Below are 24721 nucleotides of genomic sequence, written 5' to 3' on the forward strand. Positions count from 1 at the left end.
TCCAGGCCGGAAGCCGCGGCTGCTGCTCGGACGTGCCCTCGATTCCTGGCTGGGCGTGGGCAGGGTCATCGGACAGTATCTCAGCAGTGGGTTCTGTGTTGCAGCCACGGGCAGAGCAGGTGAATGGCGCTAAAGGGACTGCCAAGGCACCCCAACAGGGGAGGCCTCCTCAGGCCCAACCACCACCAGGACCTGGACCTGCAGGTGAGCCTATGTTGTGGTGCCCTCGGCCACGGCCCAGAATTCCTGGCCTGCCCTGTTTCCCTACACCCACCGGTGTCCTGATCTCCCCTGCACCACATACCCACTCTGCTCCCTGAGAAGGTGACCAGGGTTCCGTAGACCTTCCCGATGGAAAATGAGCCCGGGGTTAGAGTGAGCTAGTGGTTGGGCACCTGGGTGGCTCAGTGAGCTGGGCATCCAACTCTCAGTTTCATCTCAAGTCATGATCTCGTGGCTCGAGGGTTATGGGACCGAGCCCCGGGTCGGGCTCACACTCAGTGGGCAGTCTGCTTGAAGAGTCTTTCCTTCTGGCCCCTCCCCCTGTGTGTGTTCTCTCTCTCTCTCTCTCCCTCTCTCTCTAAGATAAATAAATACATCTTAAGAAACAAAACAAAAGGATGAGCTAGTGGGGTGACCAGCACTGAGCCGTTCAGGCCCAGGCAGCTCTGGGCAGGGAACCTGGAAGGGGCTAATAAGTGCAGGGCCAGGACCACAGCTTCTTACTATCTCTTTCCTTCCTCTCTCTCCTCCCTTCTGTCTTCCCATCCTCCTCTTCTTTTTCCTCATTTGCCTCAACTTCCCTTTTTCTGCTTCCTCCCATGCCTTTAACTTCCTATTCTTACCTCTCTCTCTTCACCCTCTTCTCCTCACTCTCCCACCTCGTGGTTGCCATGTTCAGATTCCTTCAGGGCTGTTCTCCCACTCAGAGTCTGAAGGGCCAACCCTGCCTCCTGATGGTGGTTTCTTTCCCCCTAGGCATGAAGGCCGGAGCCAGGCCTGGAGGGACCCCAGGGGCTCCTGCCGGCCAGCCAGGTGCCGAGGGTGAGAGCGTGCTCTCCAAAATCCTCCCTGGTGGGGCAGCAGAGCAGGCCGGCAAGCTGACAGAAGGTAGGCACTGCCCACAGCCGGCTCCGTGGTGGGCAGCAGCTCCAGGGCCCTCCTGTGGCCAGGGTTGGGTCTGGGCAACGATTCCAGGCTCAGCCAGTCAGCCACAGGCCAGCCTCAAGGTCTACCTGCCGCTGCCCCGTGGCTATCTGGTGGTGGGGGGTGTGGGGTGTCCCTGCCCCTTGGGCTGGACTGGGCTTCACAGTGCCAAGTGGCCCCAACTAGGAGGGACTCTAGTCCGATTTCCTGACGCCTCTGTCCTTTTTCTATGTCACAGCTGTCTCTGCTTTTGGCAAAAAGTTCTCCTCATTCTGGTGACCATGCCCTGCAGGGTAAGTATCTGTTGCCTAGACCGAGCCTCCCTTCATGTGGGGGTCCTGAGGGAGCCTCTAGGAGGAGTCTGGTCTCCAGCAGTGGGTGATGTGGCCAGAGGTGCAGTATCCTCTCCTGGATGAGGGAGGAGGAGGAGGAGGAGGAGGGACGACCCAGTGCACAGAGGCCCTAACACAGGGGCCAACTCAGTAGAGGGCCCAGCAAAGGGAAGCCGGGGCCAACGTCCCCTTGTCCTTTTCCACCACCCCCTACCACCGCCACCCCAGGGCTCTCACAGCCTTGAGTTGGCTTCGGTTTGTAGGTAGGGCCCCCTGGGACGCAGCTCTTCCCCAACCCTCCTCTGTAAATACTCCACAGGCTCTTGAAGAGGTGAAGGGAGATGATATCATTGCTGTGGAAAAATCTCTGGAGTCAGAGGCCTGGGCACAGCTCTGGACTCTGCGTATAACAGTGAGTGTCAGGTCCAGGGTACGTGGACCAGAGGAAGGGGTGAAGGTCCAAGGCCTGGCTGACTGGACCCACGTAGCTCCTGCAAGTGTGAACTGGGAGGAGGTTGCTGGGCTTCCTTCACCTGGGATGGGTCTGGCAGCTACCTGAGAGGCAGAGACCCCTGAGCTGGCTGGGATGACTCGGGGAGTAACCTTGGGGAAGGACCCAACCATGAGCCAACCCTGCCTCTCAACCTGGGGGCTGTGCACTGGGCACTGATTCCAAAGCCCCTTCCCTGAGGCTGGTGCTGGGGACTTTGCTCCAGACGGTCAGGTGGGGCTAGAGTCCCCAACCCTGCAGAGCTCCGCAGCCATGGGCATGCACTTCAAACACTGTTGGCTTCACAGGCTGAACCCCTGACCTGCAAGATGGGAGAGCAGAATGACGAGTGAGGCAGACGGGAACAGAACAGAAAGGAAAGCAAGGTCACTGGAGGGCGGTCTCAGCCCCCAACCAGGTCAGGCCAGGGAGAGAGTGCAGGGGCCTCTACACGGGAGCCCTGGCTCTGTCTGGGCTGCAGTGACCAGCATGGAGTGAGAAGCCTCCTCCCAGAACCCTCCCTGGCCTCAGCCCTGTCTCTGTGTCAGAGAGAGAGGCGGTTCGCCCTCTAGGATGGCAGGGAGGGCAGCCTGGCTGGCGGCCCTGCTCTGTGCCCAGTCAGGGACCACCTCCTACTTCTCCATAACCCTAGGGCTCTCTCCCTTCCCTTCCTTTGCCACTTCTCAGCTTCAGAGCGCAGGGTTTTGGATGCTTCTCAGGGGGAGCCCGCACGTGTGTGGCAAGGCCAGAAGGTCAGCCAGCAAATCACCAGGGAGCCCAGGCCAGTGCTGCTTGAAGGAAGGAGCTGGGTGTAGTTTCCAAAGGGCTGCCTGTCTCTGGGGGAACAGTGGGGGCGCTGAAAGGCCCAGTCTTCCATCCATGTATCCATTTGTTCCACAAATGTTTGTCAGGCCGTAGGCAGGTACCAGGCCCTGTTCCAGGTGCTAGGAATACAGCAGGGAACAAAACCAAGTCCCTGCCCTCCAAAGCTGACAGTCCATGTAAGCAGGACAGAGAATAAATAAGCTAAAAGCATAAAAAGATGAAAAAGGTGATTTCTGAAGGTGAGAAGTGTTGGGAAGCCAGGGAGGCAGGTTATGGTTCACTGGGGCTGCTCTGAAGAAAGTGGGTATCACGAGGTAAGGCTTGAGGCAGGATGATGTTGGGATGGGACAGGTAGGCCTCAGGACCCGACAAAAGGCCAGCACAGCCAGAGCCACAGCAGAGGGAAATGGGGGTCAGGGGTGAAGTCCAAGGGGGTGGGAGCCAGCTCAGGTGGGCTTTGTAGGCGAAAGTGAAGGGCCACAGTGCAGTTCCCCCGGCGTTCCTCCTGCCTTCAGCCCACGACAGCGGGCTCCCTGCCGCTCTCCCGCCTAGCCGGATGTTTCCTCGCAGTTGCCCCAGAAAAGGTGTGAAATCACAAATTGTGCTGAAGGGAAGGAGGGGCAGCCCATGGGCCGACTCCGTGGCAGAACCCACCCTGGGCTTAGGGCTAGGGTGCCATCACGGAGGAGCGAAAGGAACCCCGGGCACAGTTTTGTTCTGCGACCTGTTACGCAAGCTGGGTGGGCCCTTAGGCCACTAATTTTGTCATTAAAGAGGTCTCCCTCGGGTTCTGGCATCTGGCCAACCACTGGGCTAAGCAGTCAGCGCTTGTGTGAGTGCCCGTCTCCTGGTGTCTTCTATGGCCGTTTCAGAAGCGGGCTGGGGGAGGCTGGCCCTTTTCAACAAAACCCCATCTTCCTTTCTCTGAAGCAACTTATGTTATATTCAAGAAATGTCCCTTCCTGGCCAACTGGATTTTTCTTGCTTCCCGTCCTTCCCTATGTGACCTCAAAATTGCTCAGGCACCCATCTCCCCAAGGCTCGGTGGGTAGGGACCCCGTGGGGGAGGAAGAGGCAGGCCAGCGGTGCCTGGCAGGCCACCAACCAAGATGAAGGTAGGGATGGGAAGCAGCCTTCCACACTTCTTGACGACATCCTTCTCTCTTTCCTTCTTTCCCTCCCCCTCCCTCCTTCTCTCCTCCAAGCATCCGCAATCTGGCAAACCCTTCGCCCCAAGACTCACACCAGGTGGGACGTGGCAGGCAGGCCTCTGTTGAGGACGAGATGTTTTCTAACAGCAGCTGCCTGGGTGAAGCATTTGCTGGACATGTTGGGACCACTGGCCCGGGGGACCTGTGATTGTCTTTCCAGAGACCCTGCTCTCCTCAGGGCACCACCTTCGAGGCCTAGCCTTCGCTGGGAGGGAGGAGCCCTCTCCGGACACCCTACCACGGCGGCCCGGCCAGCCAGGCTTCCTATGCGTTATACACAGAGTTTGGGTGCAGGCTGCCTGTTTTTGACGGACGCTGCCCTCCCTCCACGATGCCAGAAGTTTTTCCACAGCCTTGGAGAGGGGCTTTGACCGAGGGCTGGGGGCCCCGGGCTCCGTTTCCTTCACATTCCAGCTGGCCCGGATCCCTCTGTGGCCACAGGGCCCTGTTTCCCTCACCCTGCCCTCTGGGTGACATTGGAGCAGACCTCCGTGTGGCTAGTGTGGGGTTGGGAGAACTTTACAAACATTAGGACCTAACACTGTCTCATCGCTGAAATAAGAGGCCATAGCACCGAAAAGCAGCGTGGGCACTGGCTGAGGCTTCTCCCAGCCCATGGGTGGCAGCATGCTAGCACGCCTGCCACCATCTCAAAGCCATCCCCCCCCGCACCAAACCCATCCCAGCCATCGTGACATCCCAGCAGCACCACCATTGTCTCGACCAGCCAGCTCCTTGTTTGTACACCTGGGGATTTCTTTTGATTTCGAGAACAGCCTTAATCATTTCAGTTTAATTTACATGTATACCTCATAAGCATTTTTCTTTTTTTTCTCCCTCTCCCCCTTCTCTCTTTTTCTTTGCGCACCTCCTTGCCTCTCCCCTCCACCACCTGTGACTGATGGTTTGGTTTCCTCTCTGCTCTGCCCCTGCTCAGCACAGGGAGAATGTTGACTCAGAAGCAATAGGGGGCAGCAGGCCACCAAGAGCACAACCCCAGGGCGAGGTCTAGGGAGGCCCCTCAGCCCGCCTCTGTTTACTGTGCAATCCAGTCCTTCTTAAGCCATCACCAGTGGGCGTGCTCAGAGCAGAGGGGCCAGGCCTGCCAGCCGAGGGCCGTGCCCAGAGCCCTGTGCTGGGGAGCATGGCACCGTCCACCCACCTGGCGGACTGGGTGGCATTCCTCCCCACGGCCCTTACCCTGGGGGCCTCCCTTCCTCTTGGGCACCCCCACCAGTCTCATCTCTAACGTTCTATGCAATGAAATATAAACCCTCAAAGACAACTGTTAATATTTAATAAATTCCATGTTATGTATAAGGAGTCAATTGCAAACATGCAATTGAGAAACCAGATAGATATGCTCATATCAACCCCTACCCCACCCCCTGCTCCCACCGTGTGTGTGAAATTCTCAGTCTGTGGCATGTTTGACCTGTGGCAAGACTCGCTGCTGCCAGGTGAGTCACCGTCGCCTGTCGGGCAGTGGAGCATGCACAGCTCGCAGCCTTTTTGCACGATTTCACCCATTTTAAATGCTCGACCCTCTTGCTTGGGAGTTCTTTTTGCCTCAGAACCTCTCCTCCTGGAGTGCTTCTAGCTGACTTCTGCACGAGCTAGTGAGGACCTGCTGGAATTGTTGGCCAGGCTGTGGGGCAGGCAGCGCGGGGCCTCGCACGCCCCACGGGCTTTTCGAATCAGGATGGCAGGTGAAAAGAAGCCTCTGGAGTAGACACGCTGGTGGGGCCCACACAGGAGTGCGTGGGTGAACAGTCCAAAGGTTTGCTGTAGGATTTCCATCTATGAGTTGCTCCCCCTCTTATCCCATCCCTGAGCCAGGGGCGTCTGGCCACCCCTTTCAGTGGGACATGGCTCAGGCACAGAGTTGGGCTGTGTCTCTGGCCAGAGACACAGAGGCCAAGGGCAGGGTCTGGATATGTCCTAGGGTCCCCGGCTCCTGAATGCACATGCTCCATGCCTCTCCTTTGTAGCTGGGTGGCTCCAAGGTCTGTGAGCCAAGAGGTAGAGGCTGGGGCGGGGTGGGGGGGGGTCAACAGGTGCTCAGGAAGAGCTAGACCTCTGGCACTTGCGGCGAGGACAGCTGACAACGCCATCTTGGACCAGAGCAGGTGTTCCCATAGACAGTAGCTTCAAGCTGAGTTTCTTGGGAAGCTTCTCAACAGCAAAACTCACAGAAGGTTCTGTTGTGACCTTTTTTCCATCTGTCCCCAGGACCTAAACTCCCTGCCCACCCTTGTCCCTGAAACCCAGGTATCCCCCCCCCGCCCCCACCAGCTTCTCTCTGACTGAGCCGGCCGTGCAGCAGGCAGTGACTACCCGACCCCTCGAGGCCTGGCCTTACTCCAGTTCGCTCTGGTTTGCACCATGCATTTCTCAGGGGTCCACATTTCTCATGCTTTCCAATAAGGTCTACACAGCCCTTCAGAGGGGGATCCTGGCCCACCTCTGGCAGCTGTGGATGGGACAGGGAGGGTGTCGACTTGTTTTGGGCCTGTGACCTCCTGGATTTGGGCTTCACCCATTCCCCGGGACACCTGCCTCATCCCAGAGATCAGGCCTGGGCTGTAAGAACCCTTCTGAGCAAGGGCTAAGGGAGGCCACTATCCATCACCTCTGACTACCCAGGGCCAGGTCTGTGTGGGGATGGGCCTGGTGGCTGGATACAGGGGGGACCAAGGCAGTAATCCTTCCCATGAAAGGCCAGGAGATGGGACCAGGAACAGCGAGCAGGCAGGGAGAAGGCAGCAGTGTCCACCTCTATCAGGCCCAGTCTCAGGCTCTAAAACGTTGACTTTTTCTCGAATTTCCTTTCTGACCAAGCCCTCTGATTTTGAACTTTCTGACATCTGCCACTCCCTACTCCCCAAGCTACCCACAGGACACATCTGTAGCCATCACCCCACGTGAAGGTGGCTGGAGTAGGCCTCTCCGTGTCACAGGTGTCCTGACCTTTGTGCAGATGCTGCCGTGGCTCTGGGGCACGGCAGCCAGAGCCTGAGGGACCAGCACTGGGTGCCTTGGGTGGTGGAGAGCATCGAGCACATCTCCAAGTGGGCAAAGAGCATCTGGGATGCAGTCTAGGCCTTCTCCACACCTGCCTACCCAGTGTCATGAGCAAGGGTTTCGGCTCACTCTAGGGCCCAATGCACTCACTTCACAGCGACACCCCCCCTCCCACCCACTCACTTAGTCCTTGGGAAGAGAATGCAGTCTCAGGGCCCATGATGAGAGGGCAGTGGTGGCAGTAACTACGGCCTGTCTTCTGGAGCCTGTGGGGCGTTTTCCAGGCAGTTACTTTGCCATGGGAGCATGGCCCTGGCCTCTTGGCCCTTCCCCCGCCCTCCTGCCACCCTCTCCCATTCTGTAAATACTTGTCATCGTGGACTCCGACAGGGTCAGAGGGATAGGCCTGACCAACTGAAACTCCTCAGAGACATCATCTCTGTCTCCCTGGGTACCCACGTGCACTGGGGTGGCGCTGGAGAGCCATGGAAATCGTGAGATACTGTGTGTGTATGCATGTGAACAAGCGTGTGAATGTGTATGTGTGTGCGTGTCTGCCTCATTCAGCCTCTGGGATCAAACTGGCTCCCGCTCTCCAAGCCCAGTGCCCTGGAGAGTGGCGGCTGCCCAACGCCTTTCCTCTGCTAGCTTCCATGTCTTGTTTTGCTTTCTCCTCACTCACTCCCTCCCTTTCTTTCCTTCTCTCCTTTATCTGAGGGGGGAAGAGTGCTGTACAAAGTCAAACAAACAAGTTTACAGTTGTAAGTGCAATGACCCGAGTCCTCCACATGACCTTGTGAATTGTGTGCCGTCCTCCTGTGCTCTGTGAGAACTCGTGGTACTTCGGTGTCCCTCCCCCTGTATTGTGACAAGGTAATTCTGTGGTATCAGAATAAAAGGACTTGATATAAACAACCTAAAGACTGTCTCTGGGATGGTTTCTGCCATTGAAAGCTTAGCCCAAGGAGCAAATCCCCAAACTTGGGATAATCCTGTCTGTTCAGTTAGAGGGAGAGTGAAAGGGCCAAGTCATGGAAGTGCCGTGGCTGTGTCTATACCAAGCCGGCCAAAATCAATGGGCCCTCCACAAAGAGGCCCGGGGCAGGTCCCAAGTTTGGACCTGGAGGGAGGAGATGTTGCCTCCAAGGCCGGTGTCCAAACGGAACAGCTTTCTGGGGCCTGCTTCCTGGTGAGCCAGTGAGCAGGTGCTGCCCCCTGGTGCTTTCCACAAACACTACACCTGTCTACCCGGCTGTGTCTACTTCAATCCGTGAACTCTTGGGAGGCTGCCAGACCTTAGTCGCTCCCCAAAAGGATAGGAGAACCTCCTTACCAAAGTAACCCAGAGCTGCCAGAAGATTTTTAAGATGCAGATAAAGGAAAGAGTATCAGCTTCACCGCTGACGTTCCTCCAGAGTTCGTATCTTGACGTAGGGCCTTCCTTCCTGTATTTTCCTTTTTCATTTTATTTTTTTTTAAGATTTTATTTATTTATTTGACAGAGATCGCAAGTAGGCAGAGAGGCAGGCAGAGAGGAGGAAGCAGGCTTCCCGCTGAGCAGAGATCCCGATGCAGGGCTCGATCCCAGGACCCTGGGATCATGACCCGAGCCGAAGGCAGAGGCTTTAACCCACTGAGCCACCCAGGCGCCCCATTCCTTTTTCATTTTAAACAGAAGTCAGAAGGTGAAGTACCCTCTGTTTCCTAGCCTCCTGTTTATTTCTACATGTTCATCCCACGTAATTAGGTGTTTATCCTCCAATATGTGGCTTCCAGGCAGCTGCACGATAAGTTTATAGCCAGTCTACAGTACACACACTGAAGGCCGAGCACCATGGTCCTGGTTTTCCTTAATACAATATGCAATGCTGTGATATCTTAGTTTCCAACCTTTTTGCTCAGATTGGTGGCTGTGGTCACCCTTTCTGCTCAGGTCAGACAGGTGTGGAAGACCAGCCAGGCTCTGGGTCTATGAAGTAAGGGATACCCCTGCTACCCTGACTGGTGCCTAGTTTCTCCTGCCCTTCCCTGCCATCACAGCCACTCAGTTCTGTGCCACTGTGGGACACCTAGGGAGTCTGCCTGCCTGCCCAGGTTCTCCTGTCCACAGGAAGCTCTTTGATTCTAGTAGAGCCTGACCCCCTGTCAGGCCCTCTGCACGCAAGAGCTTTGGACGAGGCCTGGAGAGGCAAGCAGAAACCTACCCGCTTACGATCCCCAGCAAGGTGCCACTGAAGAGGGCAGTTGAGGGCTGCAGGGTCAGATAGCTCTTGGGGTAGGCCTGGTGGCCGATAAGCCCAGGCAACACCCTCAGAGCGCAGCATCCGCCCATCTTTGCCCAGCAACCCAGGGCTCTGCGCTCCTCTTCCCATCTGCCTCGGAGCCCCTCCAGGGCAGGGACTGGCACCTCCTGGTGGATGTATGCCTCGTAATGGACAAGAAGGGAGCCAACGGGTCAGCCGCAGGTCTGCGGGTGATGCCTGTTGGGGCAAGCTTCGGCTCCTACCCCGTCTTTCTGGGCCACGCCCTCATCGCCGTTTCCTCTTAACTACCCTCACTGGGCTCCGTCCCCGCCCCACCCCGCCCCTATATTCAAAGATCCATTGATCTGCCCCCTCCCAGGCCGCGTCCTTCTTAGAGTCCATTCCCGTCCGACCTAGCTTTTCACTTCACTGGCTAGTCCCGTCTCAGGCCTCGCCTCCTCCCCACGCGGGCCACGTCATCGGTCACAGGCCTCGCGCAGCCCAGAGACCGATCCTGTATTCCGTTTCCTAGAACCAGCCTCTCTCCTCGGACACCCTACGGCCTCTCCTCCCAGCACCAGGCCTGGGACTTGCCCTCTGACCAGCCAGTCCTCCCGGAAGAGGCCTATTCCTCCCCTCGAGGTCCCTGACCCCAAGGCTCCTGGACTTCCGGGTCCAAACTCTGATCGCTCCCTCACAGGCCCCACCTCCTCGCCCTCGAGGTCCCGCCCCTCCGCTTAGGGTCCTTGCCCATTCGTCGAAGCTCCCGCCCCTCCCGCGGCGCGGCGAGGCTGCGGCTGACGCGAAGGGCGGGGGGAGGTGGGCCGCTCCTGGCTCCTCCCCCCAGAGCCTCACTTCCGGGCGCCAGCCCGCGCCGCCCCGCCCCGGCGGCCGAGAGGTACCATGGAGCGCCAGGTGAGGGCTCGGCCCGCGGTGCCCGTGGTCCTTGCAGCCCGGGCCGGGCCTGACCCTGGTGTGTCCCCTGCGCAGGTGCTGCTGAATGAGCCCGAGGAGGCGGCGGCGCTGTACCGGGGCCTTAGCCGCCAGCCCACGCTGAGCGCCGCCTGCCTGGGCCCGGATGTCATCACGCAGTACGGGGGCCGCTACCGGACGGTGCACACCGGTGTGTGGATGGAGGGGAATCGAGGGGCGGACCCGTTCCGGAGCCGTGCGCACGCGTGGAGAGGAGGGAGATGTGGAGGGCTTGCTGCTTGACAGTGCGCCCGAGTGTGTGGAGGAGGACGGGGCTTGGAGAAAGTGGTGTGGGAAGGTGCACCCCTCAGTGGACCCTGTACAGGTGTATGGGGGACGCTGCTCGGTGCGCTGTGGCTTGATGCCCTTGAGTGCACGAGTTGAGGATGTGGGAGTAGAATTCAGACTGGGATACACGGCGTGGGCCTTGTAGGCTCTTCCCTCACCGTATCCCCTACAGGTGCCTGGCTCCCCTCAAGTTCTAGGATGGGGGTGGGTGCTGGGAGCAGAGTAGTAGTTTCTCTCTGACATGCCATCAGCTCAGGCCTAGACTTGAGTTGTGACTAAGTGTTGTCCATCCTGCTTCCAGAATATCAAGACAGACTGCGGAGGTGGGCTGGGCCTTCCTTTTGAGGGGCTGAGAGGAGCCTGTGCTGGTACTGGTCAACTCAAATTAAGTCTCATGCCTCTCCTCACAGAGTGGACCCAGAGGGACCTGGAACGCATGGAGAACATTCGATTCTGCCGCCAGTACCTGGTGTTCCATGATGGGGACTCAGTGGTGTTCTCAGGGCCTGCGGGCAACAGTGTGGAGACCCGGGGGGAGTAAGTTTGAGGGAAGAAGCTTGTGGGCAAGGCCACAGCTGTCTGCAAGCCTTTTATGAAGCCTTGCCATGTGCCTTGGTGCAGGTAGGGCCCTGAAGGGAGGCCAGGAGCCAGGTTCTTGCCCCTTGGGAGCTCATGTGTTCTCTATAGACATGGCCTGATAAGCACTGGAGGCTTTGTCCAAACTTGGGCGTGGACTAGAGCCTGTGGAGCTTCAGGAAGGCTGGGGAGAGTAGAGCCTTTTCCCCAGGCAGGAGAGGCAAGGCCAGCTGCTGTAACGGAGCTACAGGGGCTGCAGGGGCAGATGTGGACCAGTCTCAAGAATCTTGTCTAGGAGGTTGCGGCCAGGAAGGAGGTAGGATGGGACTGTGGGTTATGACCATGACCTGCTACCCCATGTCCTCCTCAGGCTGCTGAGCAGAGACTCTCCTTCAGGCACCATGAAAGCTGTGCTGCGCAAAGCTGGAGGCACGAGCCCTGGGGAGGAGAAGCAGTTCCTGGAGGTGAGTCTGCATGGGCAGGCGATGGGTGACTGGGGGCTCTGTCCCACAGATGAGGCTCTGTTGGGGGGCAGGTAACCTGATGCCCAGATGTCCTCAGGTGTGGGAGAAGAACCGGAAGCTCAAGAGCTTCAACCTGTCGGTGCTGGAGAAACATGGGCTTGTATACGAGGATGGTAGGCAGCTGGCTGGTGAGCAGACAGGGTGGACAGGAGGGGCAGCCGGAGCCCAGGGCTCCCCCTGATCAGCCTTCCTTACACCCAGACTGCTTTGGCTGCTTGTCCTGGTCGCACTCGGAGACACACTTGTTGTATGTGGCAGAGAAGAGGCGCCCAAAGGCTGAGTCCTTCTTTCAGACAAAAGCCTTGGACATCAGCGGCAGTGATGATGAGATGACCAGGCCGAAGAAACCAGACCAGGCCGTCAAGGTGCTAATGTTTATGGCCAGTCCATGAAGCCCCTCCTGGGCAGCCTAGGCCTCAGGGCTCCTTGCCCATATCGTGACTGTCAGAACTGGGGAGGTAAGACAGGCTGGACACTGAGTATCTTGTATTCTTAGGGGGATCAGTTTGTGTTTTATGAAGACTGGGGAGAAAACATGGTTTCCAAAAGCACTCCTGTGCTCTGCGTGCTGGACATCGAGAGCGGCAACATCTCTGTGCTTGAGGGGGTCCCTGACAATGTGTCCCCTGGACAGGTTAGCACTGACTCAGCCTGCCTCACTCCTGGAGTCTGGGAGCCCAGCTTGAGCTGCTGCCCCTTGTTCACCCTTGCTCCGGGGTTTTGGTTATAGGCATTCTGGGCCCCTGGAGACACAGGCGTGGTGTTTGTAGGCTGGTGGCATGAGCCCTTCCGGCTGGGCATCCGCTTCTGCAGCAATCGCAGGTGAGGAAGCAGGGTGGGGCCGGGGAGGGGGCCTTGCAGCTCCAGCTGGCTCTGAAGCTGAGTGTCTCTCTGGTGGTTCCAGGTCAGCCCTGTACTACGTGGACCTCACTGGCGGTCAGTGTGGTAAGTGCTGGTGGCCCCCTGTGCTTTGCTGACATATGCTGGCCCTGCTAGCCTGCACGGTGCTCACATTTTCGTCTGGTCTAGAGCTTCTCTCAGATGACTCTCTGGCTGTGTCTTCTCCCCGCCTGAGCCCAGACCAGTGTCGCATCGTCTACCTGCGGTACCCGTCTCTGGTCCCCCATCATCAGTGTAGCCAGCTGTGTCTGGTGAGCTGGAGGAAGGCGCGGAGTGGTCAGCCCAAGGAAGGGATGGTGGATGGGAGCTCTCTTTGCTTCTCACCTGCCCGTGGTCAGGCTCTACGTGGGGTGGGATATAGCCGGCAGTCACAAGAGCATTGGTCCTTGCCCAGGAAGAGCTCCTTGGGAGTCACAGGCCCCTTCAGACATCTGTCCAGGTCATCAGAAAGGAAATACGTCAGGCTTGCCTCACGTCCTCCCCTCCTCTGAGGCTCTCCAGGGCTGTCAGAGAAGAAGATGGATACAGAGCTCTGTGCCCCCAGGACACCGCCAGTCCCCTGGTAGGCCTGACCAGTGTGTTCTCTTGCAGTATGATTGGTATACCAAGGTCACCTCAGTGGTAGTGGATGTCGTGCCTCGGCAGCTGGGAGGTAAGGGGCATGTCTCCGCTTGGGTACAGTGGAGCCTGCAGTTCTGTTTTCCTGCCATCTGTTAGCCCTCTGCCAGGCCAGCTGCCTCGGCTCTTCTGTCCTGAGTTCTGTCTGAAGTGTCCCTCCCTTCTGGGCCAGCTCCAGGCCCAGCCTGCGCAGGGAACGGGGCCCTCACCACAGGGGACAGTTCTGAGAGGAGGAAGTCATCTGGACCAGAGCTGAGATCAGAGTGGCCCAAGCTGGCAGGGGATTTAGATGGTGTCCTCCCCGTGCTGCAGCTCCTAGTTGGATCCTGTGCTTTCGGTGGCTGGTTGAAACCCCTGCTCCGAGGGGTCTTAGAAAGCACACTAGGTTGGAATGTCCTACTTGAAAGGCTCTGAGCTCGAGGGTGCTGCATTGTCCCACTCCCAGCCACCACCCAAGTGTTTGTCCCATCTAAGCCTTTGAGTCAGTGGAATCTCTGGGTGGGTGGCTCTTGGCTGAGAAGTTCCGGTCACAGTCTCAAGTGCTCACCACTTTATTTGGGATCCTGGACCATCTCAAGGACATGAGGTCTCTTTTTTCAGGCCAGTCTCTTTTTTTTCAGGCTACCTGGTCAGCTCCAGGGGTCCAATGGAAAAGTCATGGCCTGTTTATCTTCAGAGATGCAGGGATGCAGTGGTGGGGACCTGGTCTGAATCCCAGCTGTTCCTTATCAGCTGTGTGTCCTTGGATGGCATCCTCACCTCCCTGAGCGTCCGTTTATTATCTGTGGGAAGTGGTAGCCCTTGTCTTCTTGATAGCATTGTAGTGAGGGTTAAATGAATGGTACTATATTCAACCCTCTCTGCCAGACACTCTGCTGAGCACCATAAGGGACAGACAGACAGGTGTTGCCTTGGTTACAGCACTCGGTGCCTACCAGGGTCTCGGTGAGAGCAGCTCATAGGAGAGCCAGTGCATTTCTTCCAAGCAGCAATGGTTTTTCTCAGAAGCGCTTGAGCTCTGCCTCTCCCGGGCCCTCAGAGGCCTCTTCTCCCAGCTCCCTCTTCAGGCAGCTCCTCATCATCTAGCCACCGCCCTGCCGTGTGTAGGACTGTCATTCTGTCACAGTTACAGGGGCCCTGGAGGGAGCTTCCCAGCAGCCCAGCCTGCCTCATAGGCTTGACCTCCCACACCCCCACTGCTGCACGTGGCCTCAGCCCTCCTATCTTTGCAGAGAACTTCTCTGGGATCTACTGCAGCCTTCTGCCTTTGGGATGCTGGTCAGCTGACAGCCAGAGAGTGGTTTTTGACTCAGCTCAGCGGAGCCGGCAGGTAAGGAGCCTCATGTTGAGACACAGCCCCACTGATCAACCTCCAGGAGCCCTGGGCCTAGGGTGTAGCCTCTGCACACTGCTGGTGTAATGCCCAGCCCCAAGGTCTTACAAGCCCCTTTGGGCCCTATCTGCCCCTGTCCTGGACTCTTTCTTGAGGAGCCCGGCTGCTTGCCTGGCCTGATGCCCCACAGCGGAGCCCTTGGCCTTTTCTCCTGATGCAGGGGTACAATTCCCCTTCCTCCCAGGCATTTCCAGTTGGGAGTCAGGGTGCTGCCCCTAGGTAGGCTCCCGAACACTATATGGGGGGCTGATGGAGATGGGACAGAGGCTTCCTCCTAGGGCTTGGATAGGGACACCTACAGTATGCCAAGCTTTTTCTTTGAGTGTGAGATCATTTGTTCCTTACACTAGCTCGGGGGCTCAGTGCCATTCCTTGCCTTGCCTGGGGTCCCTCTGCAAGTGGCGATGGGGCTGGGATTTGAGTCCAGGCCTCCAGACCACTACCAGTGGCAACTGAGGAGCCATTGTCATAGTGGCTCATAGCCCTGGCCTGGCTCAGGGGTCCCTAAAAGGGCAGAGAGCAGGTGGGGGGAGGGGCCCAGAGGGCTCTCGGATGTGGTGCCACATGTGTCTCCCCCTCTGCTTCAGGACCTGTTCGTTGTGGACACCCAGATGGGCAGTGTGACCTCCCTGACAGCTGGTGAGCAGGGCTGGGGAGCAGCCCAGCCAGGCCAGGGGAGGGACTGGAGCTCCGGCCATGGGGCAGTAGTGGCACCCTTGGCCACTCTGCACCACTGACTATCCCGCAGCCTTTACTGCATCTCGCAAGGACCCTGACCATGCAGGACCTTCCCAGCCAGCAGACTGCCTCCCCTGCTCCACTCTGCTCTGCACATCCTGGCCCTGCCTCAGCACACCCCGCTTCTCAAACCTACAAAATTATCTCTTGCCGAGATCTGCCAGAGTCATCCTTCCCCGACCTCCCAAACCTCAGGCAGAGGCAGCTCTGCTATCCCAGGGCCCCTGAGAAACCCTATGTTGGCTTGCTCATCTGCCTCTTATCTGGGCCTGTGATTCTGCCCCTAAAACATCTTTTGAGTCCTCTGCCTGCCCTAACTGTAGTCCTTCCTCCACAAAGACTCCAGAGTATTGTTGCTAAACTGTACATCATACATCCATGCTGGAGAATCTCCATGAATCCCATGGCCCAAAACCAGCACCACTCCAACCCCCTAAGGCCTAGCTGCGCCCCCCCCATCCCGCCCCCGCAGACTGTAGTCATGAAGTCGTGGATGGACATGCCATGGCAGTTTGCCATTGGCCCTGGGTTTTCAGTCCCTGGGCTTAGTTGGCATCTGCTGAACAAGGGACTCATCAGGAGGCTCACCCAGGGCTGCATGCAGTGGGGTGTTTGTGGCAGTCTTTTTGTGGGTATTCATTTGCTTCTCAGGGTGAAAGGGGCGCCCTGGCGTAGAGCCACTGGCCTGGGACTCTGGCCGTGCGGGGAGCGGGTGGGAAAGGTGGTGGCATCTGCCTTCTCCAGGGGGGTCAGGTGGAAGCTGGAAACTCCTCACAATTGACCAGGACCTCATGGTGGCACAGTTCTCCACGCCCAGCCTGCCCCCAAGTCTGGTGAGTGTTGCTGGGCCCCAGACCGGGTGAGGGTTCTCTGCAGGCCGAGCTCCCCAGGTCAGGGAGCTGGCCTGCGTCTGACTGGGGCTGGTCAGCATGTGGGAAGCCAAGACGCGGGCCCAGCCCGGCATGATCCACAAGGGTTTGGCGCCCATGGAGAGGAGCTACCTGGTGTAGGTCTGCTCTATAAAGAACGGGGTGCCTGGGAAAGTGCCTGGTCCTCCGGCAGAATGGAGCATAAGGAGACAGCAGAGCCTAAAAGCTCAGGAGGACAGGGTGCGTGTTCATGTGTTGAGTGCCTGTGCACATACCAGCTCTCAACAGGAGTCTATGATGTATGCTCCAGAGGTGGGTAGAAGGCCCAGCAGAGTGAGAGCTGCCCGCCTCCCACTCTGGCAGAGGTGGAAGGGCAGGGAGGCAGCCAGGCCACCCATGACACGCTCTTTCCCCTTGGCAGAAAGTTGGGTTCCTGCCTCCTGCAGGGAAGGAGCATGAAGTATTATGGGTGTCCCTGGAGGAGGCCGAGCCTATTCCCGACATCTCCTGGGCCATCCGGGTATTGCAGCCACCCCCAGAGCAAGAGAACGTGCAGTATGGTGAGCTGGGCTGGGGCAGAGAGACACATCCCAAGTTCCCCAGCACACAGCACCTGTGGCCACCTTCCGTGCCTCCGGGGGTTCTCTCATGGGGTTCTCCAGGGTGCATGCTCATGGGGAGTAGTGTCTGGGTATGGGTATGTGGGTGCCTACTCTGGGAATCGGAGCTGGGCATCACCAGGCCAAATGCTCTGTGGTGGGGAAACCAAGACCCAAACACACCACCTTACTTGAGGCCTCTGACCATCACACCTCACCCAGAATGCTGTCCTGACAGAGTGGGACTCCCCAGTTAGGACAGGAGTAGGACCTCCTGGGGTGTCTTGGTGCAGGCTACCTTGACCAGATCTTTCTTTCAGATGTCAGCCCCAGACCTACAGCTACGGCTCAGGCCTCGGCTGGGAGAGCCCCCTGGGCGGTGGCTCTGGCTCTGCTGACTCCTGCTTTCTCCCTGCAGCTGGCCTTGACTTTGAAGCAATTCTTCTGCAGCCCAGCAACCCTCCCGATAAGACCCAAGTGCCCATGGTGGTCATGCCCCATGGTAGGCATCTGGTCTAAGATCTGCTGCCCTCCTACTACCCATCCTAGCTGGCTCTCACTCTCTGCTCCATGTCTGCAGGGGGACCCCATTCATCCTTTGTCACTGCCTGGATGCTCTTCCCAGCCATGCTTTGCAAGATGGGTTTTGCGGTACTCCTGGGTGAGTGAGCAGGACCCTGCTGCAGTGGTGAGCTGTGGAGGGGGAGAGGGTGGGACAGGCACCACAGGTGCCACCCAAGTCTCTAGGCCTGTATATAGCCCAGACCTGGCAGCCATTACCAGGGACTTCCACGCAGAGGGTGCTGTGGTCACTGGACAACAGCCTCAAGTCTCTTGGCCCAGTGCCTTGAGAGTCCATGGAGCAGCCGGCCCCAAGGCCTGCTTCACATGGGTTGAAAGTGCGACCATGGGGCCGGGCATGTCACCGACCACCCTGTCTGGTTCCTCCCTGGCCTCCAGTGAACTATCGTGGTTCCACGGGTTTTGGCCAGGACAGCATCCTCTCCCTTCCCGGCAACGTGGGCCACCAGGATGTGAAGGACGTCCAGGTAGCAGGGGCCGGGGCTTCTGGGCGGCTGGAGGGTAAACCGTCGGGGTGTGTTCCATTCGGGGGTGGGGAGGCAGCTGGCTGCAGCACTCTCTGCCCCACCCTGTAGTTCGCAGTAGAGCAGGTGCTCCAGGAAGAACACTTTGATGCTGACCGAGTGGCTCTTATGGGTGGTTCCCACGGTGGCTTCCTCTCCTGCCACCTGATTGGTCAGTACCCTGAGACCTATGGTGCCTGCGTGGCGAGGAACCCTGTGATCAACATCGCCTCCATGATGGGCTCCACCGACATCCCTGACTGGTGGGTGTGCTCCACAGGCGCCTGCCCTTCTCTGGGTTGCCTTGCCCCTCCCCGACAGTGAAGCCCCCGCAAGCTCCAGGGCTCTTGGGGCAGCTTCAGTGCCGTCTCTTACAGGTGCGTGGTGGAGGCTGGGTTCCCCTACAGCAGCGACTGCCTGCCAGACCTCAGCGTGTGGGCCGAGATGCTGGACAAGTCCCCCATCAAGTATACCCCTCAGGTAGGTGGCCCTCCCCCTTTCCGGATGCTGCCAGTCTGTCCAGAGCCTCGGGGCCCGGCTCACCACCACCACTCCCCACCTGCCCAGGTGAAGACCCCGCTGCTCCTGATGCTGGGCCAGGAGGACCGGCGTGTGCCCTTCAAGCAGGGCATGGAGTATTACCGTGCCCTCAAAGCTCGGAACGTGCCTGTTAGGTGAGTGCAGCAGGACAGTCCTGACAGCTGGTGGGCAGGTGAGCAGGGGAGAACCCTCCAGCCTTAAAGATTGCCACTACAACCACTACAGGCTCCTGCTCTATCCTAAAAGCACCCACGCACTTTCAGAAGTGGAGGTGGAGTCAGACAGCTTCATGAATGCTGTGCTCTGGCTGCACGCGCACTTGGGCAGCTGAAGCCCCGCTTCCCTGCATGAGCTGGTTGGCATGAGCCACACTTCGCTCTTGGAGAGCCCCAGGGTCTGGCAGATCGGCAAGAGGATTCCTGGGTTCTGGACTTCCTGGATGGGTGAGCAGAGGAATGCAGGCTATATGGTCATAATAAATGAGGACACAGAGTCTGGCTCCTGCTGGTACTTTGTACCAAGCCATCCCTAAACCCAGCCTCCCCGTTGGGGTTCAGAGTGCCATAGGCCCTGGGCATGGTAACTTTAAGGACCTCCCCCACCTGCAGTGTGAGGGGGAGGGGACAGTGAGAGGCTCAGCCGCTGCCTGTCAAGGTCAACTGGGATCTCACCGGGCTTAGCTCCCTCTGCTCTGGCCCCCTTCTGTTAGGAAACTGCCCTACAACACCCTCCTCTTACCAGCAGTTTATCTAGGGAACTAGTGAGGACCTGCCCTTCCAGATCGCCTACAGGCTAAAGCAGTCCTAAAATGAGGTCTACCAGCCCAGCTGTGCCAGCCTTGAGCCGCCTAGGCCCTAGGAAGGGCCTACACCGACGGATTTCCCAGCAGAGGCTAAGAAGCACCCTGCACGGGTGTAAAGAGGAGAGGCAGCTTTATGTCTGACAGGAGGCTCTGTACTCTCCAAAGTACATGGGATTGAAGTTGGGCTTAGCCCAGCCGCATGACCTTGTGAATCCAGTCCGTAAACACAGAGACGCGCATGAAGATGGCTGGCCATCGGGGCCGGGCGCACACTCGGTTGGGGATTATAATTCCCTCCAGGACCCAGCAGTCATGGGTAAAGCAGGCGAGTGGGCCCCCGTAGTCACCCTGGTAGATGGAAGAACTGGTAAGGGCGCCCTGGGCCAAGGCAGACACTAGCCTCCTTGGGGATAAAGTAGTACATTTTCCAGTTCCCAGGCCCTCCCTGAGCTAAGAATGGGTACCCCAGCACTGACCTCACAGGCACCCACAGGTGCCAAGAGTCCCTCAGTGCACATCTCATTCTCCCGTACACGTCCTCGGTGCTTGACATTACATTCCTGGTTGGAGATGACGTTCAGCGAGGCCACAATTAGAACTTCATTGTTCCCTGTACCTACAGTGATAAGAGTGGGGAGGAGGAGAGGGCCTCCTGGCCTGGGGTAGTCCACGCCCCTGCACCTTGTTCTTTCTTACCTTTGGTCTCACCCCAGCCTGCAATCTCACACTTGGTGCCTGGAGGCACCACATACCGCTCAGGGGGCAGGCAGATCAGGGCTACTCGCTGGTTCAGGGTCACAGGTCTTTAATGGGAATGAGGGTACTCAGCATGTAAGCCCACAAGGCTCAGCCCCCCCCCCCCCCAAACACACCTCTTGACTTGTCACACACCTCTCCAGCTTGAGCAGAACAAGCTGGGAGCCTGAGGGCCCGCACACCATCTTGGCCACTGGGACCTGCTGTAGGCCTGGCTCCCCCGGCTGTGGGTTCTGGAACAGGGTGCCCAACCACACCTCATAGCCCATGAGAGGCACATGGCTGGGGGAGAAGCTCTGCTAGATCAGTCATGACTCATAGTCTGCTGCCCCAGGGCTCACCTGGGAAAGGTAGCTAAGGGGCAGATGAAGGCAGAGGGGTGGGATGGGGTCCCCATACCCAGGGGAGGCTCACCAGGAGGAGAAGCACTGGCGGGCAGTCAGTACCCACTGCTCCTTCACTAGGGAACCCCCACAGAAATGCTGGCCCTGCCTGGAGGATTAGAGGTTAGGAGGGAACAGTGAGTTCTGGGACACAGGCTGGACTTGCCATCTCTCGGCTAGGACCCCTGAGGCCAGGGACAGGTCAGGTTCCCACTCCCTTGGCATAAGCGCAGAGGTCATACGGCTATCCCCTCAGCCTCTCTCAGGGAGAGGGAGTTGTGCCTCACCGATTGCGCAAACTGACTGTCCAGGGCGAGTTCCCAGGCTGGCCCCCCACCACACGCAGCCTAGACCGCTGCTGGTGCGAGCGGGTCACCCTCTTGCCACACTTCTCAAACACCACCTGGTCTGGGGGATAGATGGACCTCGGGAAACTGGATGGATGGAGGCCCCCAAGAGGCCCCAACCCATGCCTGGCCCAAGTGCATACCTGGGGGCTCCAGGATGGACGGTGGTTGGTCAGCATCTGAAAGAACCAAGTTCACCTGCGTTGAGAAAGCCCGCCTTCAAAGGCGGAGGCAGGGGGCGGGCCCCGAGGGAGTGTCCTGCTTACCGCAGCGCCGAAGTGCACAGTAGTCGAACGGAGTCCCAGGGTCTGCAGTGTAGCACCAGGGCCCATGGCTATCCCTATCCGGGTTCCGGCAAAAGTTCTCCTCCAGGTGCGCGTCGGGGGCGGAGGTGGGTGTGAACCTGGACGGGAGAGGACTCAGTGTCCTAGCAGGGTAATCCCCAACCCCCGCAGGGCTCCAGTTGGAGTCAACGGCGTGCCGCCCTAGGGCTATATGCCCGGTGGGAGCCTATGGCCTTTGTCCGGGAGGGGTCGGGCGCGCCGACCGACTCACTGCGGCTTGTGCGGCTTCTCCGCAGACCAGTGCTGGCACGCGACGCCCTTGCGGGTCCTGCTGACCGAGCCGCGGTACCGCTCCCCCACGCCGTTGTAGCAGTCTGAGGCGGGCCGGGGCGGCAGTTAGCGGGTTCTCACCCCAGCCCTTCGGCTCCAAGCTTCCAGTCCCAGCTTGGGCCTTACCTTCGGGCCGCAGGTCGTCGGCGCAGCGCGGGATCTGGTAGCAGAAGGCCACGCGCATGCCAGGCCGCGACGTAAAGCACCAAGGCGCTTCAGAGCCGTCGGGGTTCCGGCAAAAGTTTTCCCGAAGGTCCCTGGGCGGGTGCTTCCTCTCAGCGCTTGGTGGGGCGAGCCCACCAGCCAGCCAGCCTCGGGCTGGAGCCCCGCCTCCCTCCGCTCGCCCCCGCGACCCCGCCTTCCTTCAAGCCCCGCCCCGGGACCCCACTCCAGAAGTTCCAGTTGCAAAGGTACGCCCCCCCAGCGGCGGCCCGCCACCTCACTTGCAAGCGTATTTCTCTGGAACAAAACGATGCCGATGTGGGTTCTGCGCGTCCCACCGCTGGCAAGGCACGCCCGCGGCGGTGGTGTTGGCCGTGCCCCGGTAGCCCTCGCCCTTCCCGCGGAAGCAATTGAGAGTCGTGGCCTCCTGACGCGGCTGTGCTTCGGACCCTTGGATGGACGGGACAGAGCCCGAGTGGGAGCTGAGAGCGCGGCTGGGGCGGAGGCTGAGTTCAACTCCCGGGGGTCCACGGCCGGGTCACGCCCAGTCACTCCTCTCTCCGCAGGCAGGCCACGCCCCCCACGTTTCCCAGGTGCCCTCCCAGGCCCCGCCCTCGGGCCCTACCGCAGCGGGGGAGGTCGCAGAACTCTCGCTCCACCTGTGGGTCGGTGGTATAGCACCAGGGCCGCTCGGACCCATCAGGATTCCGGCAATAGTTGTCGTCCAGATCTTTGTCAAGGAACCTGAGGGCGCAGCGGGGCGCGAACAAGCCCCTGGCGCTCAGGACCAGTGTGGCCCCTGCCGTTTCTCGGGTTCCGCCCTTGGAGTCCTGGGCCCTCCCCTAGCCCGGCCCAGCGATGCGGAGCCCGCCTACACGCACTTGCGGGGCTCAAAGGGGTGCGCGTGCGGACGCTGCAGGTCCCAGCGCTGACACTCGCGTCCCGACTCGGTGCGGTCCACTGCGCCGCGGTAATCCTCGCCATTGCACCAAACGCAAGCGGCTGCAAAGACAAGGCCGGTGGGCTCGTAGACGGGCGTGGGCATGTTCCTTCAGTCTTGACCCAGAGCCGCTTACCCTCCCGGCAGGACTTGATGCCACAGCTCTGGAAGCGCACTGCAGGGTCTGTCGTGTAGCACCAGGGACCTCCGGCGTCCCGGTCTGGGTTGCGGCAGAAGTTCTCCTCCAAGCCGTTCCGGAGTGTGGGCGTGTACCTGGGGAAGAGAGCAGCAGTTGAGTGCGTGCTGGAGTTGGGGGCAGGCGCAGGGCCGGGCAGGGACAGAGGGGAGGTGTCTGTCTTACTTGTGGTCATTGGGGAATCTTTGGCTCCAGTGCTGGCAGGGTAGGCCGTCAGTGGTGATGGCCACTGTGCCCCGGTACTTGACCCCATTGTCCATGATGCAGGTTCGCACGTAGTCTGGAAGAGACCCGTTGTCAACACGGCCTGAGGCCTCCGTGCCCTATCCCTGGCCCACGTTCTCCACAGCCACTTACTTTTCTTTTGGAAGAGGTCACAGCGCCCCGAACGTTGCAGCTGTGTATAGGGTGAGTACTGGGTCCATGGCAACAGCTGGCAACCATGGCTGCTCACATTGTAGTGGAAGGCCCTGGGAGGACGAGGCACAAGGTCGCCCAGGTTCACCCGCCACCCGATCTTATCTACGTCCTGCGGTCACTTACCTGCAATCCAGTAGGGGCCCGCAGCGCCCTGCACACTCCTCAGCATCAGCCACATCCTCTTGCCAAGGACCAGGCCCCACCGTGTGTCGCAGGTGTTGCAGTTCTGTACCCCGGAGCACCTGGAAGTCATTCAGGGGCGAGCGCTGCCCTGCGGGGGTGGGCATGCATGTCAGTACATTGATTTTGGCACATCCACACTTCATTCAGGGGATCAAAGCTACAAGGCCTCTGGGATGGACCCTGTACAGAGTGGGAGAAGCCCAGACATAGTGGTTACCACCAGTGGTCATGTTTACTGGGCAAGGCACTAGGCCCAGGTCTAAAACCTGCACTATAATGAGAGCGGTGGGTGATGGTGCTTGCCCTAGGAAGCCAATTTCATCTCTCAGCTGAGAACGCCTTAAGGCTCAGAGCTGTCCTAGTACACAGGCAGCGCCCCCTAGTGGGAGCCCATGTACAGAATGCCCAACCCAGGCATTCTGCCTCCAAGTCTGGCCTTCCATCAGCACGGGGGCATATGCTAGGTTAGAAGCTTAGATTAGGCTCATTAGGGTAACTGCCTGCATGTGTGCGTGCATCTATGCAGTTCCCACACTGCCTCGTGCTACAGCAAACATTCTAACACAGGCCGGAATAGGCAGTGTCTCTATGTATTCCTGGGGCAGCCCCGCTCTGCACAAGAAGCCAAGAGCACTCTTCGCTCCATGACCAGTAGAAAACAGAGCACCTGCCTTGAATAGCAGGATGGGCCCAGGGATGATACCTTCCTGAAGGCAAATGGGGATCAGGGTGGGGGGCACTCACCAGGGACCCCTGAGCACTGCGTCAGAAGCAGCAGGAGTGGGAGCCACCCCATGCTCCTGGCTGGAGGTTGCACTGTGACCCACCACAGCCCTATCCGGGAAGTTGTGAAACCTGTCGCTGTGGGATTGGGTGGCTCTGCCTCCACCCCCACCCCCACACTCCCGCCCCAACTCGAGGCCTACAGGAGCCTGACCTAAGACCCAGTGGCCACAATGGGGGTAGATCCAGGCCTCAGGCCCCCTTGGTGAAATGCAAGGGCCCTCACCCTGGCACAGTTAGCCCCTGCCCTGTGTAGCGGGCAGGTGTTCAGCGGGGACACTTGATGTACCTTGGAGTGGGGTTGGAGACCCTCTGCAGCCTATGTTGCTCTGAAGAGAAGAGTGCTGTGGACATGATTGGTGTCAGAGGCTTGGGTTCCAGCCGCTGGGTGGTGTGATACTAATCTTTTCTAAGCCTCAGCTTTTCCCTGTAAAGTGGCAAATGTTCCCTGACCCAGCCTCAAAGCAGACTGCCCCTTCTGCTGGCTTATCAGCCCCAGCTGTAGGCAAGTCAGCCCACACCCCTGGCAGCAGAAGCCAGAGAGGCTCCCCTCGCCACGTCACAGGTGCCATCCCAGGAAAGGTAAGCGAGGCCACCTGTCCGGCCTGAACGGAAGCGGGAGTGACAGACAGCAGGGACCCTGGCAGGTAGCCTTTCAAATGTTCTAGGATTCTCTGGGGCAGGCCTCCCAGTACAGGTGGCAGTTGAGATAAGCTGCCTGGGGCTCCCAGTTAGGACGTGGTGCTCGGCCCGGGATGAGCT

At 59.0% G+C, this 24721-nt stretch overlaps 3 protein-coding genes across 4 annotated transcripts in view; 2 read left to right on the forward strand and 1 right to left on the reverse strand.

The window, feature by feature from the left end:
* The window catches only part of LOC111144357 (bassoon presynaptic cytomatrix protein), an 88234-nt gene extending 86809 nt beyond the window's left edge, over nucleotides 1-1425 (forward strand). Inside the window, 3 exon segments of the mRNA XM_022498621.1 lie at nucleotides 105-204; nucleotides 979-1110; nucleotides 1385-1425. Coding sequence (XP_022354329.1) covers nucleotides 105-204; nucleotides 979-1110; nucleotides 1385-1425 — 273 coding nt within the window.
* An 8710-nt stretch (nucleotides 1426-10135) lies between these two features.
* Nucleotides 10136-18872, forward strand: LOC111144111 (acylaminoacyl-peptide hydrolase). 2 transcript variants are annotated; one of them, XM_022498246.1, is made up of 22 exons: nucleotides 10136-10186; nucleotides 10262-10394; nucleotides 10942-11068; nucleotides 11478-11571; nucleotides 11669-11744; nucleotides 11833-11996; nucleotides 12128-12265; nucleotides 12362-12453; nucleotides 12536-12576; nucleotides 12661-12782; nucleotides 13123-13183; nucleotides 14382-14479; nucleotides 15130-15181; nucleotides 16025-16113; nucleotides 16571-16709; nucleotides 17167-17250; nucleotides 17329-17409; nucleotides 17709-17797; nucleotides 17906-18096; nucleotides 18211-18313; nucleotides 18401-18507; nucleotides 18599-18872. In XM_022498246.1, the coding sequence occupies exons 1-22, from the start codon at nucleotides 10175-10177 to the stop codon at nucleotides 18702-18704; spliced, it is 2199 nt and encodes a 732-aa protein (XP_022353954.1). In that variant the 5' UTR covers nucleotides 10136-10174; the 3' UTR covers nucleotides 18705-18872. The 2 variants fall into 2 exon arrangements, with proteins under 2 accessions (XP_022353954.1, XP_022353955.1); XM_022498247.1 differs by lacking the exons at nucleotides 10136-10186; nucleotides 10262-10394; nucleotides 10942-11068 and adding an exon at nucleotides 11076-11423 and having other exon boundaries at nucleotides 11504-11571.
* Nucleotides 18873-19288: 416 nt separating this feature from the next.
* Nucleotides 19289-24008, reverse strand: LOC111144101 (macrophage stimulating 1). Its single transcript, XM_022498230.1, has 18 exons — nucleotides 23921-24008; nucleotides 23117-23264; nucleotides 22931-23043; nucleotides 22739-22853; nucleotides 22514-22650; nucleotides 22319-22439; nucleotides 22063-22181; nucleotides 21719-21887; nucleotides 21402-21532; nucleotides 21217-21319; nucleotides 20928-21064; nucleotides 20805-20840; nucleotides 20602-20722; nucleotides 20346-20423; nucleotides 20067-20213; nucleotides 19872-19978; nucleotides 19652-19791; nucleotides 19289-19523 (listed from the first exon to the last, which is right to left on the reverse strand). Exons 1-18 carry the CDS (start codon nucleotides 23970-23972, stop codon nucleotides 19362-19364), a joined length of 2136 nt encoding a protein of 711 aa, XP_022353938.1. The 5' UTR covers nucleotides 23973-24008; the 3' UTR covers nucleotides 19289-19361.
* Nucleotides 24009-24721: the final 713 nt, after the last annotated feature.

The sequence above is a fragment of the Enhydra lutris genome, unplaced genomic scaffold (genome assembly GCF_002288905.1).
Source record: "Enhydra lutris kenyoni isolate GAN:26980312 unplaced genomic scaffold, ASM228890v2 scaffoldscaffold10, whole genome shotgun sequence".
Taxonomy (NCBI): Eukaryota; Metazoa; Chordata; class Mammalia; order Carnivora; family Mustelidae; genus Enhydra; species Enhydra lutris.

Excerpts from the sequence above, each read along its gene's own strand:
- LOC111144111 (XM_022498246.1), top strand. Across the intron at positions 13,184-14,381 it reads CGTGCCTCGGCAGCTGGGAG|AGAACTTCTCTGGGATCTAC; the intron begins GTAAGGGGCATG and ends CTATCTTTGCAG. Across the intron at positions 16,710-17,166 it reads GCAAGAGAACGTGCAGTATG|CTGGCCTTGACTTTGAAGCA; the intron begins GTGAGCTGGGCT and ends TTCTCCCTGCAG.
- LOC111144101 (XM_022498230.1), bottom strand. The coding sequence starts at position 23,972 with ATGGGGTGGCTCCCACTCCTGCTGCTTCTGACGCAGTGCTCAGGGGTC. Across the intron at positions 21,320-21,401 it reads CGACGACCTGCGGCCCGAAG|ACTGCTACAACGGCGTGGGG; the intron begins GTAAGGCCCAAG and ends GGCCCGCCTCAG. Across the intron at positions 20,841-20,927 it reads CTGTGCACTTCGGCGCTGCG|ATGCTGACCAACCACCGTCC; the intron begins GTAAGCAGGACA and ends TGGTTCTTTCAG.